The 2,677-nt window shown below is 39.7% G+C and overlaps 1 protein-coding gene across 1 annotated transcript; it reads left to right on the top strand.

Moving 5' to 3' along the window:
• Positions 1-995: 995 nt before the first annotated feature.
• LOC108972509 lies at positions 996-2,189 on the top strand. Its single transcript, XM_018939131.1, has one exon. It carries the CDS (start codon positions 1,139-1,141, stop codon positions 1,880-1,882), a length of 744 nt encoding a protein of 247 aa, XP_018794676.1. The 5' UTR covers positions 996-1,138; the 3' UTR covers positions 1,883-2,189.
• Positions 2,190-2,677: the final 488 nt, after the last annotated feature.

The raw sequence follows: 2,677 nt of genomic DNA, 5'->3' as shown, positions 1-2,677 counted from the left end.
ATATACCACTCAGAATTTACTATTCTACGCTGTTCTAATGGTATGGTTGTGACATGTCCAGTTTTTCCAAAAAAAGAAGCACCCTATAGTAAGTGTTTAATAGGAACTCCAGCATGTAATGATTATAACGAAATAGAGTCCCTTGAATTCGAGAGCATATGTACATTGGAAGCAAATACCGAAAGGAATCTCCATTGACAGAGCCGCAATAAAATCTGCTCGCCGGTGAAAAGACAAAGAAACATTGTTGGCAACTTACAAGGCAATCGGCTGGCCGGTTCTCAATTACGCCGCAACAATATGATCACCTGGATACACAGGAATGAAGATAATGAAGCTTCAGACTTCTCAGAACACTGCGCTCCGAACTACGACAGGATGCCTCCTAATGTCCTAGTGAGACGCTTATGCTTCCAGTGAAGGAGCATAACGAACTCCTCTACAGATTTTTATTTCTGAAATCACCCCTGCTGCCACCTGCTTGGAGCGGAACGACTCCCTAGGAACATAAAAACGTCTTTCATCAATTACGTCGACGACATTGAACAATACACCGACCGAACTCGGGCGCAACTAACTAAACACTGATCGCCATTCTCAGCCGAGCCATCAACACCTTCAGCGACTCTCTTAAAGTGAACGGCATTCTTGGAGTCAAATCACGACCCATTGCAGACGAAGAGCTCGAGTTGTCGCAAGAAACGAGAGTGACTCTAGCGCAGCTTCATTTTGGATTAAGAAAAGACGATCATAAACCGAATACTAGGTGAGATATTATGTATTATTTCGGCTTGAGCAAAAAATGGCCAGTAAAAGGTGCAGAAGCGCTACATGGGAAACGAATTCGAAAACAAATTCAAATAAACACCCTATTCTGTATATAATTTTGAGGTGAATTTATATGAAAACTATTTTTACAAACATTCCAATTAGAATGTCGGGCATCAGACTTCACTTCAAAGTATTACTTTTATTTACATTTAATTAAATATTCAATAAAAATAACGGAACGAAAAATAACAAAATTTTTATGTGCAAAGCATATTTTGCAAAAATTTTTCACGTGAATTCGGAGAAAATTGCCTTCAAACATACCAAGAACTGCGAATGCTGCTAAACTCCAAATCGTTTCAGCAGAATGTCGTTTCTAAAAAGACTAGCCAAATGTGTTATAGCAACAGTTCGGACTAAAAATATAGCCAACGATATAACAAATACCTTCTTCGACATTGTGCGCGGCGAATCGAATAAGGTGCAAGCCAAAGAGTCGAAATGTCCACCACAAAGAGAACCATACCGCAAACGGAATACGAAAGCTATATATTATCGCTCACACTGCGCGAAGCAGTATCCCATTTGTGGCGTGAAGATGCTGTCTTTGAAATCTTGTAGACCGCAGCGCACATGGTCTTTGGATGTGGAAAAGTGTTGTACCGGACTCTGCAAGTGGGCGCATCCACGTTTCGACGATCTCTACTATATGCCAGGCGATAACTTGAATAAGAAATATCAACGCACATGGGCCGAATGTACAAAGTTCCGTGTGGTACCAAAGGCGATATGTTGTCATCAGCAAACCAAATATAAGCCGCCAAAACGTCGGAAGCCACGACGCGCCATTCCGCTGTGTGACGATATAAAGACTTGCCGTTTAACACTGTTGTGCCGCAATCATTTGTCGAAACGTTGTCCAAAGCTCATTTGGCCTGGTTGTAAGCCTGCGCGCGAACCACCAGACTGCCATCTCAAGCGGGTAGATTGTGGACCCCGAAAATGCACACCTTATCCGAGTTTCTCGGAGTGTTTTAAGGATAAAGTGACAGCGATGAAGCCCGTTGAATGTAATTGTCATCGCATAGAGCCGAGATGCTGGATTTACTAAGTAACTGGATTGGTCAGTTTCTGAAGCTGATTGGGACGCTGCAGAAATTTCGCAACTTTTACAGTTCTTGTCAACAGTGGTTTGAGGTGAAATGGAGAGTTTGAACACAATTTTCGTTTAATGTATGTACACAGTTCGCTTGTAAAATTCGACAGTCGCTGCTTTTTGGAACGCCATTGATGATTTTCTAATTATTTCATCTATGGTGTTTCCAAAAACTAGCAACTGCCTGAGTTTGATTATCTATGCTCATGCGAAGGCTCGAAAAATTCTACGTCTAAACTTTAAAATGTTTTTTGTGCAGAAAATCTGTAATAGTTCTAAAATTAACTGTAAAAAGTTGTAAAAAGTTTTGCAAAAATGTAAAATTAGTGTAAGTAAATGTGTTGTTACTGTTATATCAAGCAAATGGAGTTGGGCATGACTACACGAGAAGGCAAAGGTCTACCTATGATCTATTTCTCTCAAAGACCAAATTGATGAGAAGTAAAAGCCACGAAGTTGACTGAAAAAACCAGTTTTCAAATGCTGCACTTAAGGCTATGACCACAATTCATAAATTGGCCTTTCCTGAGTTTATATCTCATATAGTATCTGTAAATAACATTCTGTTTGAAACTTTGAAAACTATGCACCCACTTTTTGAAAAAAAAAAGTTAAAATAGTGGCCTTTACGGTAGATAGCTTAAACAGGTCATGGTATCAGACATACAAAAGAAACCACCTTTTTTTTAACATGCTCACATACTCAGATCTATATATTGTACTTTTTTGGTGATGCTTAACCCACATACT

Source organism: Bactrocera latifrons, unplaced genomic scaffold (genome assembly GCF_001853355.1).
Source record: "Bactrocera latifrons isolate USDA-ARS-PBARC rearing strain unplaced genomic scaffold, ASM185335v1 scaffold_40, whole genome shotgun sequence".
Classification (NCBI taxonomy): Eukaryota; Metazoa; Arthropoda; class Insecta; order Diptera; family Tephritidae; genus Bactrocera; species Bactrocera latifrons.
This window is presented reverse-complemented; position numbering and strand designations above follow the sequence as displayed.